Source organism: Electrona antarctica (genome assembly GCF_951216825.1).
Source record: "Electrona antarctica genome assembly, contig: scaffold_26, whole genome shotgun sequence".
NCBI classification, from domain to species: Eukaryota; Metazoa; Chordata; class Actinopteri; order Myctophiformes; family Myctophidae; genus Electrona; species Electrona antarctica.
Genome location: NW_027636995.1, coordinates 2,413,642 through 2,430,055, shown reverse-complemented (window position 1 = coordinate 2,430,055; position 16,414 = coordinate 2,413,642). Strand labels below are relative to the sequence as shown.

The 16,414-nt window shown below is 45.6% G+C and overlaps 1 protein-coding gene across 1 annotated transcript in view; it reads right to left on the bottom strand.

Annotated features, from left to right (window-relative positions):
- Positions 1–8,576, bottom strand: part of LOC306919577 (uncharacterized protein) — a 58,642-nt gene extending 50,066 nt beyond the window's left edge. Inside the window, exons 1-10 of the mRNA XM_079532337.1 lie at positions 8,510–8,576; positions 7,751–7,812; positions 5,637–5,690; positions 5,131–5,184; positions 4,217–4,270; positions 3,578–3,622; positions 3,403–3,456; positions 2,534–2,578; positions 2,028–2,081; positions 87–185 (exon numbers count right to left, since the gene is read on the bottom strand). Coding sequence (XP_079388463.1) covers positions 87–185; positions 2,028–2,081; positions 2,534–2,578; positions 3,403–3,456; positions 3,578–3,622; positions 4,217–4,270; positions 5,131–5,184; positions 5,637–5,690; positions 7,751–7,812; positions 8,510–8,561 — 573 coding nt within the window. The 5' untranslated portion in view covers positions 8,562–8,576. The remainder of the gene's footprint in view (positions 1–86; positions 186–2,027; positions 2,082–2,533; positions 2,579–3,402; positions 3,457–3,577; positions 3,623–4,216; positions 4,271–5,130; positions 5,185–5,636; positions 5,691–7,750; positions 7,813–8,509) is intronic.
- Positions 8,577–16,414: the final 7,838 nt, after the last annotated feature.

The window sequence follows — 16,414 nt, the reverse complement described above, 5'->3', positions numbered from 1 at the left end:
CTAAAACAGGGACCAAATTATTATACGGTCGTGATTTGGTCATTTGAGTTGCTTCGTCTCGCCGATATATATATATATATACTCACAGCTCCACCAGCAGCGCCAGCAGGTCCGGGGTTACCGGGCTCACCGCGGGCTCCCTGGGGTCCCTCGTTTCCGCGTCCACCCTGAACTCCAGTCTCTCCCTGTGATGGAAGAGGTCAAGAGGTCAGCGTTCGTTTAGTCACCGACCGTACCGACAGCATGTGCGACAGAACCGCCTGAGCGTGCGTGCGTGCGTGCGTGCGTGCGTGCGTGTGTGCGCGCGTGTGTGTGTGTGTGTGCGTGTGGCAAGAAGCACTGACTTGTTTATTATGACAATGTAAATGTTTACTGTGTTTATGCTGTGCATTAATTATTACTGTGATGATGGTTTAGTGTCCATGTTGTTCCTGTCGAGGAAAATGTATGTCCAAATGTGTCAATAAAGGTGTATCTGAATCGCTGTGTGCGTGTGTGCGTCCACACGCGCGTGTGCGTGTGTGTGTGTGTGTGATGCACTAGTTGGAAGGAAGTAGTATCTGACACCTGTACATTGATATAACAGCTGTACAAGCTCGTTAACATGACATGTTGCGAACAATTGTTTTGTATTATTATTTTAAAATGTTTTACCTATAATGACATGTATGTATGTCTGTATTTGTATTTATTTATAATCAATTCAATTGATTAGTTCCATAGTTGCATCCCTAGTGGTATATTATGATATTCTAATGGCTCTATGGTTTCCAGCACCACATATAGAGGCTGACGGGGCAACCATTAGTGGGGTACCCCTGCCCCCTGGTGGCCACTAATATGCTCATGTCAGGTGACTGGGGGAAGTTGATGGTTGGCGCTAATGAGAGATGAGCTCTGCATTTCCCCCAAATAACAGTTAAGAAAAACGTGTCCAGTGTGCAATCACTTTTAACCCTGAGAAAGCTGATGGAGAAAAATAAATCTTTCTGAGCTGTACGGGATCTGGATCGGTACCCTTTCATTCGGGTCCTTGGTGGGCTTCTCATTTCCACATTATTTGGGTATAGGTCAAAGTTGGCACAAAATGTAACTAATTTGGCATTACTGCCCTACAAAGACAAAGTGCAGTCACTTTTTGGACACACCGACTAATTTGTGTATCCCAAAAGTCAAATTAGCCTTTGTGATTTTGGGGGATAAACAATTATCTCAAGAACAGATATACAATTAGTGTAATATCAATATATATATATATATGTATATATGCCGATATCTCGTTTGGCTGACCACTTTTAAACCCACTTTGTAGTTGTGGGTTTGTTTGTTTGTTTTTGTTTGTAGTTAGTTACTGCATTTGGCTTTGTAGGGCAGAATAGTTCTGCAGTTTTGTGCTTCTAAATAACGTTGAGCTCTCCGAGGCCCCCTTTTTCCACCATATAGAACGTTGCTTCTAGAACTGCTTGCGTTCTAGATTATTGGAACCTTTGGTGCTTTCACGGAACCGGTGGCCATTTTCTTTTTTTTCTTTTTTTTTTTAAGTTCCGAACCAACTTTTAGGGTTGTGAACCAATTCATTTTCATTGGAAACACTAGTCTGAACTGGTTCAATTATTAGGCGGGGGAAAAAAGAACGGAACCGGTTCAAGCCGGTCTGGGCTGGGAGGTCAGGGGGATTACAGAGGGCGTTTATGGGTTAGTGATGATAATAAATAGGATATATGAGCTTAAGACTAATGACTCTGATTACTACGAGTGCTGTCCTTTCAAAGACATCCACTACTACTGTGTTTTGTGGATACTTCTGAGAGCATGTTCATGTTTAGAGCGATACTAACGTTCAGCATAATAACTGTATATAGCGATTTTACATTAGATACAGTATGGGAGGCGTAGAGCATACACTGATGTATTCCAAATACAGTACAGACGCTTTGTGTGTACACACAAACACACACTAGTACGTTTGTGTACACCAAAGGCGTTGCATGTGTGTATGTGTGTATGTACTGTTACTTCAGACGTACCTTAGCTCCAGCACCGCCGGGGAAGCCGGGGGCTCCAGCAGGTCCGGTAGGTCCCTGCATGGAGGAGGAAGGAAGAAACGTTAAGCCAAAGACTCCACGGCAGCACAAGGTCTACAGATCTTTAACTATACTGCGGTCAAATGGCTTATGGCAGTTGTTCTCAAAGTGGGATCCGGGGGGGATTAACCCTCCACTTTGTGGGGAAAGAAATATTTTAATAATTTTGAAAAGATTCAACACAAAAATCTTTTGAGATGGGGGGGACCCCTAAATTACAATTTAGGGGTCCTTGATATTGAACGTTTGAGAACCACTGGCTTATGGTGTCCAATCCATTACTGTACGCCACACAATTTTAAAAGACGTAATGTCGTCAATCGGGGGTCAATCGATCAATAAATGATACATCCAGGGGGTCAATCAATCAATAAATGATACATACAGGGGGTCAATCAATCAATAAATGATACATACAGGGGGTCAATCAATCAAAAAATTATACTTACAGGGGGTCCGGCAGCGCCGCCGTTGCCATCGTTACCACGAGCACCCTGGAGACGAGACATGAAGAAGATGTTATCATGAGAACATCATCATTTATGACCTCTACGCAAATGAGATCATCATTATACCGTGATGACCTCTACGCAAATGCAAACCAATTGAATATAGCATACACATGATTTATGTTTGCATCTTTTACAGTCGCTGTCCCGCAGAAATATGCGATATAACAGGACTATCGGGGCTAAGGACAATTTAGCCATTTAGCAGACGCTCTTAATCCAGAGCAATCACAACACATGGTGATACGTACAAATAGTCATCAAGGATCATAAGCAAGCTAAGGACCTAACATCCGACTAACAGTCGAATATCTGTACAATAAAACAATATTATTATTGTGGCCAAATGTGACTGAGGGACTGCCATTGGATTTGTTCGTTTTTTTCATGTCATATGAAAGCAGGGAATCATAGCTTCAAATTGACATATTGGTTGTTCAGTTTGACCCACCAGTTTTGGAGATATGGCTTAATAATAGCAAGAGTAATGTCTTGCCGAAAACAGGGAGTTGAGATAACAGGCTTGAAAGGTTCACTTCTGTGGACACCTAGCTTGTATATTTAAGCATTTATTTCATATTTACATGTCGATTTCAGCTCTGATATCTATTTCAGACATGCTCTTGTATGTGAAGAGTCTGCCTGTGCCATTAACCTATTTTGGATAAAATATAAATAAATGCAGTTTTTCTCCTCTGGTGAAAAGCTGGAGGTTGCATAATAGCATGGCTCTCGGTCAAATCTTCACATGTGAGTATACACTATTCTAGGTGACATATAAGTTTAGCCCGAGGACGAGTGTCACTCACAGATGGGCCGGCGGGTCCGGGGCGGCCTCTCTCACCAGGAAGACCACGTGCACCCTGGGGGAAAAAAAGAGAACGACGAACATTAGCTTTCCCTGATCGACAACTAGGACATGGTTGTGACAGATTCATACTCCAAATGGACAACGGTGTGGACCGACTGAAGTCAGATGCTTACCATGGCACCAGGAGTACCGTTCTCGCCATTCTGGCCACCCTCTCCCTGTGGACAAACACAGAAGAAGACAATTAAGTGATATAAAGTGATACCAGAAACTAGGGTTTTGTCCCGATCTGATGACGTGATCAGAAAATCGGGGGCCAAACACGTAATTTTCAAATGATCAGAATCAGATCGGGAACAGAAAAAGGGACAACCCTAGTATCAATATTATTATATCCATATCATGATATTAGACTGGATATTGTGTGTAATTTTGCATATTGTACTATTGTCATATATAGCATAAATGTTCTATAAAAATATCAATATCAGCTCAGGAAAAATCGGTATCGTCAGATACTCAAAATCAAATGTCATTATTTTAAGGTCATGCATTTAAATGTATGATGCATTAGATATGTAATTTTCTGCTTTGGCAACTATCGCCATTGGTAAAATATTAGAGATAAATTGGCCAACAAATGTTGGACAATTTTATGTCGAACCCTGAAAATGTATTTTCCACAAATATGTGAATGTTCTCCTCATTTTTCACACTCGAAAATGTTTTCCTGCGCAGGAGAAGCTTTTCTGTATTTTTATTCTCGATATTTTGAGTTTCGTCCATTCTATGCGAAACGGTGCTGTCCTTACCTTGGGACCGGCGACACCGGCGTCTCCCTTAGCTCCATCCAGACCGCTGAATCCCTGAGGAGGACAGAATAAGACAAGAGTTGTGAGCAGGGGGGTCATCAAACACCATGTCGGCTTGTGGTGGACATTTCAGTCAAAATGCCATGTTTGCCACGGACAAGGGACAAGCCTGAATGACCATAACAAGTCTGTAACTCTGAGAGTGTTGAAATGGACCCTTAAGGTCTCCACACACCGGGCGCGAATCAGATGCGAATTCGGATATTTAGCGGCGTTTCTCCATCGGTTTTCCGAAAAACGCGGCCGGTGTGCAACCACCTTTATGGGTCCATTTGGTTACATTTGTACACTCTCAGAGTTAAGGGGGTCATTGCAAATAAAACATTTGAGAACCACTAGCACTAAAGTAGTTGGACTCCTAGGGGCTCCATTTTCGTCACCGCTAAACCCGTTATCCCTAAACTTCTTTGCCTTTTTTTACTATTTTGCAAAACATTTTTGAATAGTTAAAATGGCCAGTCTACAAGCTCACAACGTGTCAATGTAGATTGGCTAGTTGAACTATTTAAAAATGTTTTTCAAAATAGTAAAAAAAAAGACAAAGAATTTTAGGGATAAGGGGTTTAGAGGTGACGGAAATGGAGCCCATTATGTGCCATATTGTCATAGTAAATAAGTGACATACATATTCTGAAGAAAACCTCGGGACTTGGCATTCAGTAATGGAATCTATGATCAAAATATTGAACATTATAAGGGTGTTTTAAAAAAAAAGAAAATCTAAAGTTTGCCACGGACACATTAGTCCGTGTACGACGGATATATTGAGTTCACGTGGACAGAATCGGCTCAGATCAATGCAGTCCAACGTTCTCAATGTGGTGGTATAATAATAATAATAATGCTCGACTCACTCTGTGTCCCTTGATGCCGGGGAGTCCGGGGGTGCCGGGGAATCCACGAGCGCCCTGTGGTGATGTGGACAAGAAGGGAGAGAAGAGAAGATGTTCCCTCGTCAGCTTTTATTCAGACACAGCATGGGTGCCTCCGATATGCAGTTTGTTTTTGTGTACGATTCTGTTTTTGTTTTAGCTATGTAACCAGCCTCTAAAAGTCTAGTGGATGTGTCATCTCACAGCAGCACTGTGTGTGCGTGTGTGTGTGTGTGTGTGTGTGTGCACGTGTGTGTTTCTTAATTGGTACCATGATGTTATAAACAATGATGAAACAGTAACTGTGAGTTTTGCAACAGCAACTAGTTTTTGTCATTAATGATGGTGGTCAAATGTGTGTCTTTATGTCCTACTGCTTCTACCAGTCATAATAGTTGCTACTAAAGATGTGGGAACCAGTATCCATTTTGTTTTGGGCTGACTTAATCTTGACCTATGACCTCTAGGGGCCGCGTCCCTCAACTCACCTGAACGCCAGCGGGTCCACGCTCTCCGGGGCGACCAGCCTTGCCGGGCTCACCCTGTGGGGTGACAACAAACACACATGGAGATTAGCAAAGGCTAAAGGTAAAGGTATGGCTATTTTCAAAAAATGGAGGAATGTTTTTCCTCAGAAACTAAAAAGACATAACCTGCTCGGATATTTCACGGATTAGAAAACTTTTCTTTTCTTTCTAAAAATATAGGCTACAGTATCAGCATGACTTCCTTCGAGATTATCTGTAAACCTCAGGTCTCAATGAGATGACCTATAAATAAAACTGGGGTGTGGCTGTCTGGGGGATTCCAGGGGGTCCAAACAAAATTGTAATTTGTAACAGTTAAATGTCATGCATTATTTCACTGGCTGTAAGTTGAGGGGGGGGGGGGGGGCTCAGATCGGTGAACCAATTAAAGGTCACTTTTTAGCATGTGCTGGGGACGGTACGCACGCTTTAGAAACAGCATCTGACAATGCAGCATGAAGCTGTACGTACAGCTTCAGTCGTATTGAGATTGCAAAGCCGTCCGTTTCCGTTTTGGAGGAAGAAACCTGCGGTTCGTGTCCTACAGAAGAATGCTTAAAACCCATTTTGGGCGGGAACCCCTTTTGGTGTTAGCATTACGTTATGCTTTAGCTATTGAAAAATAGCAGATCTACAAGCTCATAGCACGCCACCAAGTGGCGCGCTACGAGCTTGTAGATCTGCTACTTAAAACCTTTGCTTCTGTAGAACGCCACAACGGTAAGGCCTTCCGGTCTGATTTACGGATATGTTATAGAGCTCCACGAGACGCACGCGTGGAACTGTAGTACGTCCTCGGGCGACCTTTCTAGTCGACATGGCGCGCGCGAACGTTCCACTACACCGAGTGGCGCGCTACGAGCTTGTAGATCTGCTACTTAAAACCTTTGCTTCTGTAGAACGCCACAACGGTAAGGCCTTCCGGTCTGATTTACGGATATGTTATAGAGCTCCACGAGTCGCACGCGTGGAACTGTAGTACGTCCTCGGGCGACCTTTCTAGTCGACATGGCGCGCGCGAACGTTCCACTACACAGAGTGGCGCGCTACGAGCTTGTAGATCTGCTACTTAAAACCTTTGCTTCTGTAGAACGCCACAACGGTAAGGCCTTCCGGTCTGGTTTACGGATATGTTATAGAGCTCCACGAGACGCACGCGTGGAACTGTAGTACGTCCTCGGGCGACCTTTCTAGTCGACATGGCGCGCGCGAACGTTCCACTACACCGAGTGGCGCGCTACGAGCTTGTAGATCTGCTACTTAAAACCTTTGCTTCTGTAGAACGCCACAACGGTAAGGCCTTCCGGTCTGATTTACGGATATGTTATAGAGCTCCACGAGACGCACGCGTGGAACTGTAGTACGTCCTCGGGCGACCTTTCTAGTCGACATGGCGCGCGCGAACGTTCCACTACACCGAGTGGCGCGCTACGAGCTTGTAGATCTGCTACTTAAAACCTTTGCTTCTGTAGAACGCCACAACGGTAAGGCCTTCCGGTCTGGTTTACGGATATGTTATAGAGCTCCACGAGACGCACGCGTGGAACTGTAGTACGTCCTCGGGCGACCTTTCTAGTCGACATGGCGCACGCGAACGTAAAAACCTTTGCTTCTTTAGAACGCCACAACGGTAAGGCCCTCCGGTCTGCTTTTCGGATAGGTTATAGAGCTCCCAGATACGCACGCGTAGAACTGTAGTACGTCCTCGGGCGACCTTTCTAGTCGACATGGCGCGCGCGAACGTTCCACTACACCGAGTGGCGCGCTACGAGCTTGTAGATCTGCTATTTAAAACCTTTGCTTCTGTAGAACGCCACAACGGTAAGGCCTTCCGGTCTGATTTTCATATGTTATAGAGCCCAGCAACACCGGCCGACACCTCCAAGGCTTCCTGGGTGATGGCGAGGAGGAGGGCTGCCACGTCACCTCACAGTCCAACTGTCTGTGTACGCCTCTGCTGTGCCTGAGGGAGGCACGCGCGCACACACACACACGCACCTGCCCAGGCCATTGATGCCAGACGACCCTCGGGCCAGGCACTGCAGCCTCAGCCTCTCCACGGGATCTGAACTCACACACAGACGTCTCTTGGCGTCCAGCGCCATCTCTCGGTCGTGCCTCGACGTCCTGGCCATGGCTGAACACACAGAGCACATTAATATAATGTGTAACATTATAGTGGATGCAGTTAGCTTAATGCTAATTCCGATTAGCATAGTTAGCTTCTTATCCATGCTACTGGTGACTGGTTTAGCACAATACAAACTCGGACTCATTACATAACATGCAAATCACACCACCACTCAATATAAAAATAAAACGTTGTCTTATAAAGCAGCATATACTTTGTTTACATTCAGACCCATGGCTTTGTACAACTACTGGCCAAAGTTGAAGTTCATATAGTTGTAAAACATTCACCATAAAAGCCAAAATCGCGACAGAGTCAGCTATTCATTCATTACTAACTATTTCACAGACCTTGATGTGACTGTTAGCTGTGATAAAGTAAAGTAAACAAAGTGATGATGAATGACACAACACGAAACACACACGTAGGGTGTAGCTCTTCTCACAACATTGACGACACAGGTCGGTTCTTTATAAACGGGCATTTATTGGGCATTCTTCTCATCCCTCTGCTGTTCCATGCCGTGAGAACTATGTTCACACAAAATAATAAACACATAAACAATCAACAAATTACGTCGCAATACATAATATTGATCAAACAAAGAAATACAAAACATGTAGAAATGCGCGATGCGCAGGTGAACGTGTCCGTCAAAACACCACAATACAACACAACAAAGATAACTCTCAAATAATAATACCTCGTTGGCCGCTTGATGTGTAAAGAGGTTCTTGATGCTTCTTGAGTTTCATACAGTCCTTTGAATGTCCTTTTGACCGTGTTTAATAACTTTAAACAGTTCAAACACACTACTCTGCTGCGAGTGTGCTTCCTTGTGCAGACCAGAGTCTGAATGAGTGAGAGAAATGTTTGTACCACCTGTGTGCAATGCCAGGCAATCATGCATCAATCAGTCAATCAATCATGGTCCAGTGTTGCTACTGACAGACAGACAAGGAACTTGGTTCTGCCTCAGAAAGTTATCATCACATCATGTTTACATTTTTAACCTCATATGAAATCAATTATGAACCACATATTTATTATTGTATCATGACATTATTATGAATTATGCTTTATGAACTTATGACCATGAATTGTTGTATTTGAGCTATTTTAGTCTTTTTAAAGTAAGCATTTTAATAGCAGCACTTACAAGGAAGTCAGAGAAACGAATCAAAGAAAAGACCGTCATCTGCCAGTGGAATTCAGAACAGCGCCACAGCCCATCCACATGTATGAAGGCATATGCCTCTCCCCTCCTCTCCTCTCTCTCCTCTCTTTTTGAATGAACAGACAAAACACAAAAAACAACATGTTCATTAATGTTATTCTTCACAAACTAGACATTTTATTCATATTTAGAAAATGCAGAATCCAATGGCGTCGGTCTGGGCTCTCCACGCCGTTTGCAAAGGTCAATGGTCAGCAAAAAGACTGCCTCCTCTCTCCCCTCTCTCCACAGAAGTGAAAACAGACAAAACACACCTTTAAAATATGTTCCCTAACCCTATTCTTCGCAAACGAGACATTTTATTCATATTTAGAGCGTCCCAAATTCAATGGGGACGGTCTCGACTTTCCAGGACGTTTGCAAAGGTCAATGGTCAGCGGAAAGACTGCAACGGTGACCCTTTGGGCCAAATTCTTAAAAAAACGGGGTGATATATATTTTAAAAAATATGTAAGAACCTCCAATATCCATATTCAGGACATGTCGAATCCAATGGAACCGGTCTCGAATTTCCACGACGTTTGCAAAGGTCAAAGGTCAGCCGAAAGACCTTTGGGCCAAATGCCTTAACAATTAAGTGATAGATATTTTTTTAAATATGTAACACCCCCGAATATCCATATTCAGGCCATGGCGAATAAAATGGCGTTGGTCTCGATTTTGTGGGACTCTTACAAGCGTCCGATAAAGGGAACTACACTGCAATGCTAGACCTCGGGTCAGATTTGAGGTTCCCGAGGTTGCAGAAAAAAACTCAGACCATCACGAAGATCGGCTCGTCGCCGCGATCGCAGAGGTGTTCGGCCCATCCCGAACAGACTTACGATCGTCGGCGTAGGCGCGCGTGAACGTCAAACTTTGCTTCACTGGAACGCCACGACGGTGAGGCCTTCCGGGCTGATTTTCGGATATGTTATAGAGCTCCCGGAGACGCACGCATGGATCTATAGAACGTCCTCGGGCGACCTTTCTAGGAGGTGCGGTCTCGTTTCAATTTTTCAGCCAGGACGCTGTTAGAGTCTATGGGTCTATGACGTGTCTGCATGCACAGAGCCAAAGTGAAGGACGTTTTGTACGACTGTCGGAGGCGTACGTCCGAGACACCTAACCGTTCGTCTCGGCTGGCTCTCCGACATATCCGAACGTCGGACCGTGATGTTTTATCGTTGGCGCGTTGTCGCGCGTCAAAGTCGGCAATTTGTAGGCGTTCGTTCAAGGCTACTGTCGCGACCGTATGTCCGTTTGGCCCAAACCCTATACGGCTGCGATCGGGACCGCGACCCGGTTGCGGTGATGGTCTCGGATTTGTTCTGTCGAATTTCGCGACTATTCTCGCTAACTTAGGCCTTACTTTGTGGGAGCAGTTTATGCTAATGAAGGGCGTGGTTCCGGCTACTTTGTGGGTGTGGGTTATGCAAATTTGATGGGCGTGGTTTCGGCTACTTTGTGGGTGTGGGCTATGCAAATTAGTGGGTGTCGCTTATGCAAATTAGTGGCTGTCGCCCGCCTACTTTGTGGGAGCGGTTTATGCAAATGAAGGGTGTGGTTCCGGCTACTTTGTGGGTGTGGGCTATGCAAATTAGTGGGTGTCGCTTATGCAAATTAGTGGCTGTTGCTTATGCAAATTAGTGGGTGTCACTTATGCAAATTAGTGGGTGTCGCGTATGCAAATTAGTGGGTGTCGCCCGCCTACTTTGTGGGAGCGGTTTATGCAAATGAAGGGCGTGGTTCTGGCTACTTTGTGGGAGCGGTTTATGCAAATGAAGGGTGTGGTTCCGGCTACTTTGTGGGTGTGGGCTATGCAAATTAGTGGGTGTCGCTTATGCAAATTAGTGGCTGTTGCTTATGCAAATTAGTGGGTGTCACTTATGCAAATTAGTGGGTGTCGCGGATGCAAATTAGTGGGTGTCGCCCGCCTACTTTGTGGGAGCGGTTTATGCAAATGAAGGGCGTGGTTCTGGCTACTTTGTTGGTGTGGGCTATGCAAATTAGTGGGTGTCGCTCATGCAAATTAGTGGCTGTCGCCCGCCTACTTTGTGGGAGCGGTTTATGCAAATGAAGGGTGTGGTTCCGACTACTTTGTGGGTGTGGGCTATGCAAATTAGTGGGTGTCGCTTATGCAAATTAGTGGCTGTTGCTTATGCAAATTAGTGGGTGTCACTTATGCAAATTAGTGGGTGTCGCGTATGCAAATTAGTGGGTGTCGCCCGCCTACTTTGTGGGAGCGGTTTATGCAAATGAAGGGCGTGGTTCTGGCTACTTTGTGGGTGTGGGCTATGCAAATTAGTGGGTGTCGCTTATGCAAATTAGTGGCTGTCGCTTATGCAAATTAGTGGGTGTCACTTATGCAAATTAGTGGGTGTCGCTTATGCAAATTAGTGGGTGCCGCCCGCCTACTTTGTGGGAGCGGGTTATGCAAATGAAGGGTGTGGTTCCGGCTACTTTGTGGGTGTAGGCTATGCAAATTAGTGGGTGTCGCTTATGCAAATTAGTGGCTGTTGCTTATGCAAATTAGTGGGTGTCGCGTATGCAAATTAGTGGGTGTCGCCCGCCTACTTTGTGGGAGCGGTTTATGCAAATGAAGGGCGTGGTTCTGGCTACTTTGTTGGTGTGGGCTATGCAAATTAGTGGGTGTCGCTTATGCAAATTAGTGGGTGTCGCCCGCCTACTTTGTGGGAGCGGTTTATGCAAATGAAGGGCGTGGTTCTGGCTACTTTGTGGGTGTGGGCTATGCAAATTAGTGGGTGTCGCTTATGCAAATTAGTGGCTGTCGCCCGCCTACTTTGTGGGAGCGGTTTATGCAAATGAAGGGTGTGGTTCCGACTACTTTGTGGGTGTGGGCTATGCAAATTAGTGGGTGTCGCTTATGCAAATTAGTGGCTGTCGCTTATGCAAATTAGTGGGTGTCACTTATTCAAATTAGTGGGTGTCGCTTATGCAAATTAGTGGGTGTCGCCCGCCTACTTTGTGGGAGCGGTTTATGCAAATGAAGGGTGTGGTTCCGACTACTTTGTGGGTGTGGGCTATGCAAATTAGTGGGTGTCGCTTATGCAAATTAGTGGCTGTTGCTTATGCAAATTAGTGGGTGTCACTTATGCAAATTAGTGGGTGTCGCATATGCAAATTAGTGGGTGTCGCCCGCCTACTTTGTGGGAGCGGTTTATGCAAATGAAGGGCGTGGTTCTGGCTACTTTGTTGGTGTGGGCTATGCAAATTAGTGGGTGTCGCTTATGCAAATTAGTGGGTGTCGCCCGCCTACTTTGTGGGAGCGGTTTATGCAAATGAAGGGTGTGGTTCCGGCTACTTTGTGGGTGTAGGCTATGCAAATTAGTGGGTGTCGCTTATGCAAATTAGTGGCTGTTGCTTATGCAAATTAGTGGGTGTCACTTATGCAAATTAGTGGGTGTCGCGTATGCAAATTAGTGGGTGTCGCCCGCCTACTTTGTGGGAGCGGTTTATGCAAATGAAGGGTGTGGTTCCGGCTACTTTGTGGGTGTAGGCTATGCAAATTAGTGGGTGTCGCTTATGCAAATTAGTGGCTGTTGCTTATGCAAATTAGTGGGTGTCACTTATGCAAATTAGTGGGTGTCGCGTATGCAAATTAGTGGGTGTCGCCCGCCTACTTTGTGGGAGCGGTTTATGCAAATGAAGGGCGTGGTTCTGGCTACTTTGTTGGTGTGGGCTATGCAAATTAGTGGGTGTCGCTTATGCAAATTAGTGGGTGTCGCCCGCCTACTTTGTGGGAGCGGTTTATGCAAATGAAGGGCGTGGTTCTGGCTACTTTGTGGGTGTGGGCTATGCAAATTAGTGGGTGTCGCTTATGCAAATTAGTGGCTGTCGCCCGCCTACTTTGTGGGAGCGGTTTATGCAAATGAAGGGTGTGGTTCCGACTACTTTGTGGGTGTGGGCTATGCAAATTAGTGGGTGTCGCTTATGCAAATTAGTGGCTGTCGCTTATGCAAATTAGTGGGTGTCACTTATTCAAATTAGTGGGTGTCGCTTATGCAAATTAGTGGGTGTCGCCCGCCTACTTTGTGGGAGCGGTTTATGCAAATGAAGGGTGTGGTTCCGACTACTTTGTGGGTGTGGGCTATGCAAATTAGTGGGTGTCGCTTATGCAAATTAGTGGTTGTTGCTTATGCAAATTAGTGGGTGTCACTTATGCAAATTAGTGGGTGTCGCGTATGCAAATTAGTGGGTGTCGCCCGCCTACTTTGTGGGAGCGGTTTATGCAAATGAAGGGCGTGGTTCTGGCTACTTTGTTGGTGTGGGCTATGCAAATTAGTGGGTGTCGCTTATGCAAATTAGTGGGTGTCGCCCGCCTACTTTGTGGGAGCGGTTTATGCAAATGAAGGGTGTGGTTCCGGCTACTTTGTGGGTGTAGGCTATGCAAATTAGTGGGTGTCGCTTATGCAAATTAGTGGCTGTTGCTTATGCAAATTAGTGGGTGTCACTTATGCAAATTAGTGGGTGTCGCGTATGCAAATTAGTGGGTGTCGCCCGCCTACTTTGTGGGAGCGGTTTATGCAAATGAAGGGCGTGGTTCTGGCTACTTTGTTGGTGTGGGCTATGCAAATTAGTGGGTGTCGCTTATGCAAATTAGTGGCTGTCGCCCGCCTACTTTGTGGGAGCGGTTTATGCAAATGAAGGGTGTGGTTCCGACTACTTTGTGGGTGTGGGCTATGCAAATTAGTGGGTGTCGCTTATGCAAATTAGTGGCTGTTGCTTATGCAAATTAGTGGGTGTCACTTATGCAAATTAGTGGGTGTCGCGTATGCAAATTAGTGGGTGTCGCCCGCCTACTTTGTGGGAGCGGTTTATGCAAATGAAGGGCGTGGTTCTGGCTACTTTGTGGGTGTGGGCTATGCAAATTAGTGGGTGTCGCTTATGCAAATTAGTGGCTGTCGCTTATGCAAATTAGTGGGTGTCACTTATGCAAATTAGTGGGTGTCGCCCGCCTACTTTGTGGGAGCGGTTTATGCAAATGAAGGGTGTGGTTCTGGCTACTTTGTTGGTGTGGGCTATGCAAATTAGTGGGTGTCGCTTATGCAAATTAGTGGGTGTCGCCCGCCTACTTTGTGGGAGCGGTTTATGCAAATGAAGGGTGTGGTTCCGACTACTTTGTGGGTTGGGGCTATGCAAATTAGTGGGTGTCGCTTATGTAAATTAGTGGCTGTTGCTTATGCAAATTAGTGGCTGTCGCTTATGCAAATTAGTGGGTGTCACTTATGCAAATTAGTGGGTGTCGCTTATGCAAATTAGTGGGTGTCGCCCGCCTACTTTGTGGGAGCGGTTTATGCAAATGAAGGGTGTGGTTCTGGCTACTTTGTTGGTGTGGGCTATGCAAATTAGTGGGTGTCGCTTATGCAAATTAGTGGGTGTCGCCCGCCTACTTTGTGGGAGCGGTTTATGCAAATGAAGGGTGTGGTTCCGACTACTTTGTGGGTTGGGGCTATGCAAATTAGTGGGTGTCGCTTATGTAAATTAGTGGCTGTTGCTTATGCAAATTAGTGGGTGTCACTTATGCAAATTAGTGGGTGTCGCGTATGCAAATTAGTGGGTGTCGCCCGCCTACTTTGTGGGAGCGGTTTATGCAAATGAAGGGCGTGGTTCTGGCTACTTTGTGGGTGTGGGCTATGCAAATTAGTGGGTGTCGCTTATGCAAATTAGTGGCTGTCGCTTATGCAAATTAGTGGGTGTCACTTATGCAAATTAGTGGGTGTCGCTTATGCAAATTAGTGGGTGTCGCCCGCCTACTTTGTGGGAGCGGTTTATGCAAATGAAGGGTGTGGTTCCGGCTACTTTGTGGGTGTGGGCTATGCAAATTAGTGGGTGTCAATTATGCAAATTAGTGGGTGCCGCCCCTTCTACTTTGTGGGAGTAGTTTATGCTAATGAAGGGCGTGGTTCCGGCTACTTTGTGGGTGTGGGCTATGCAAATTAGTGGGTCTTCATTTGCATAAGCCGATCCCACAAAGTAGCCGAAACACGCCCTTAATTTGCATACCACTCCCCTTCATTTGCATACCACGCACCTTCATTTGCATAATCCAATCCCACAAAGTAGCAGAAACATGCCCTTCATTTGCATACCACTCCCCTTCATTTGCATACCATGCCCCTTCATTTGCATACCACTCCCCTTCATTTGCATACCACTCCCCTTCATTTGCATACCATGCCCCTTCATTTGCATACCACTCCCCTTCATTTGCATACCATGCCCCTTCATTTGCATACCACACCCCTTCATTTGCATACCACACCCCTTCATTTGCATAAACTAATCCCACAAAGTAGCCAAAACACGCCCTTCATTTGCATACCACTCCCCTTCATTTGCATACCACTCCCCTTCATTTGCATACCACTCCCCTTCATTTGCATACCACGCACCTTAATTTGCATAAGATAATCCCACAAAGTAGCCGGAACCATGCCCCTTCATTTGCATACCACGCCCCTTCATTTGCATACCACACCCCTTCATTTGCATAAGCTAATCCCACAAAGTAGCCGAAACATGCCCTTCATTTGCATACCACTCCCCTTCATTTGCATACCACTCCCCTTCATTTGCATACCACGCACCTTCATTTGCATACCACGCACCTTCATTTGCATAAACTAATCCCACAAAGTAGCCGGATCCATGCCCCTTCATTTGCATACCACTCCCCTTCATTTGCATACCATGCCCCTTCATTTGCATACCATGCACCTTCATTTGCATACCACTCCCATTCATTTGCATACCATGCCCCTTCATTTGCATACCACACCCCTTCATTTGCATACCACGCCCCTTAATTTGCATAAACTAATCTTACAAAGTAGTCGGAACCATGCCCCTTCATTTGCATACCACTCCCCTTCATTTGCATACCACGCACCTTCATTTGCATAAGATAATCCCACAAAGTAGCCGGAACCATGCCCCTTCATTTGCATACCACTCCCCTTCATTTGCATACCATGCCCCTTCATTTGCATACCACTCCCCTTCATTTGCATACCATGCCCCTTCATTTGCATACCATGCACCTTCATTTGCATACCACTCCCATTCATTTGCATACCATGCCCCTTCATTTGCATACCACGCCCCTTCATTTGCATACCACACCCCTTCATTTGCATACCACGCCCCTTAATTTGCATAAACTAATCTTACAAAGTAGTCGGAACCATGCCCCTTCATTTGCATACCACTCCCCTTCATTTGCATACCACGCACCTTCATTTGCATAAGATAATCCCACAAAGTAGCCGGAACCATGCCCCTTCATTTGCATACAACTCCCCTTCATTTGCATACCACGCCCCTTCATTTGCATACCACTCCCCTTCATTTGCATAAGCCAATCCCACA